Genomic DNA, 1,880 nt, shown 5'->3' on the forward strand with positions numbered 1-1,880 from the left:
TATATATACATACATACATACATACATACATACATACATATATGTGTGTGTGTGTGATGTATCTATGTGCTTTTGTGCATGTGTGTGTGTGACAACGACTAATTCTATGAGTGTGTTTGTTTGTATACACGTTCATTCCTATGTGTTAGTGTGTGATTAAAATTTGTATTCAACTTAATTAATCCAGCTTTATCACCTTGTACAGGTACAACATCTACAGCAGCAGCAGCAGCAACAACAACAACAACAGCAGCAACTAAAACGACCGTTTCTATAAGAATAACATTATCAACATCACAATCATCATCATCATCATCGACGGGAAGAGAGTGAAAAGAGAAGCTGGCGATGGCGAAAGAAGCAGAAAAACGACAGCCGAGGAAAGGATGAACGATAGAGAGAGAGGAACAAGAGAGAGAGGAGTAGGAGGAGGAGGAGTATGTGAAGACAAACCTCAACAACTGCAACCACCTCAGTTACTATTACCACCACCACCATCATCATCATCGTCATCACCACAACAACTATCATAAGACCATAGCATTCGACGTCGACATCATCACCACCAACAACAGTAAGAACAACAAAAGTTACGAACCGACGAAGGATCCTCTGCGTGGTCCGTCGATCTGCTAGAAAGAGCAGCCAAGTTTCCCCTGAAGCCACGCCCTAGGATCGTAAACAAGTTAGGACACGGTTTGGATTGTTGGTCTACCCGATACGTTGTTTTGAGAAATTTGATATGGTCATGGTTGGAACGTCTTTGATCGTAGATCGGTCCAAATTATGATCGACCTGGTGCTAAACAACAACAACAACTGTTACAATTACAACAAATCACAATACCTAACGATCATTCATAAATATTGATAATAATAATAATAATAATAATAATAATAATAATAATAATAATAACTGCCGTTACTCCAGCATCTACATCAACAACACTTTCACTACCACCGCAACAATAACAGCATCAGCATAATCATCATCACCCACATCAACTACCACCACGACTGTGACTACGACCAACCACCACCGTCAGCAGCACCATCACCACCACAACGTAATTAATATTTAAGAAAGAAGAGGAAGACGAAGAAGAAGGTGGGAGGGTGGTCAAATTATAAAGACATTAACACGGCGAAGCGACACAATGTCGGACAGGGGTGTTCCCGACCATCAGCTCCGTCTGGAATGGGTATACGGTTACAGAGGTCACCAGTGCCGAAACAACGTCCACTTCACGGCCTCGGGTCGAGCAGCCGGTGGTGGGAACAATGTGGTTTATTTTGTGGCCGGAGTGGCCATCGTTTACTCAGTTCGACAACACACCCAGAAGTTTTATCTTGGCCATGATGATGATATTATCAGGTAAGTGCCAGTGTGTGTGTGTGTTTAGAAGTTTGATTGTTATTGCCGGTCAGGGAGTGACCACTGCTTTCACACCATGGTCATTCCCTCACCGGTTATATCAATCAGCTTCCTAAAAAATACATTATTGCTCTAATATTTAAGACTGTCTTTCTTTTCGGATATATGAACTACCGACAATATATATATATATATATATATATATGTATGTATGTATATATGTATGTATTAAAAATGGTGAAGGCCGGTTTATGGGATTATCTTAGGTTTCCCGTCCATAACGGCTTTAGCTTTATGGTGTATTGTCAGACCCCAAAACCTGTCAGCCCAAGGCATTTTCTTAAGAGGCCTTGGGCCAACAGGTTTTGGGATGTAACGATACGCCATAAAGTTAAACCCTTTATGGACGGTAAACCTAAGGCAATCCCATAAACCGGCCCCTTCCCCATTTTTAATAAATACTGCTCTATATCTTAGAGTGTGCTTCTTTCGGATTTATGTTTTTT

General features: G+C 41.0%; 1 protein-coding gene across 1 annotated transcript in view; it reads left to right on the forward strand.

Annotated features, from left to right (window-relative positions):
* LOC106872105 (echinoderm microtubule-associated protein-like 6) overlaps positions 1-1,880 on the forward strand; it is a 39,226-nt gene that overhangs the window by 1,057 nt on the left and 36,289 nt on the right. Inside the window, exon 2 of the mRNA XM_014918966.2 lies at positions 206-1,374. Within this exon, the coding sequence (XP_014774452.1) occupies positions 1,157-1,374 (218 nt within the window). The 5' untranslated portion in view covers positions 206-1,156. The remainder of the gene's footprint in view (positions 1-205; positions 1,375-1,880) is intronic.

Source organism: Octopus bimaculoides, chromosome 11, assembly GCF_001194135.2.
Source record: "Octopus bimaculoides isolate UCB-OBI-ISO-001 chromosome 11, ASM119413v2, whole genome shotgun sequence".
NCBI lineage: Eukaryota > Metazoa > Mollusca > Cephalopoda > Octopoda > Octopodidae > Octopus > Octopus bimaculoides.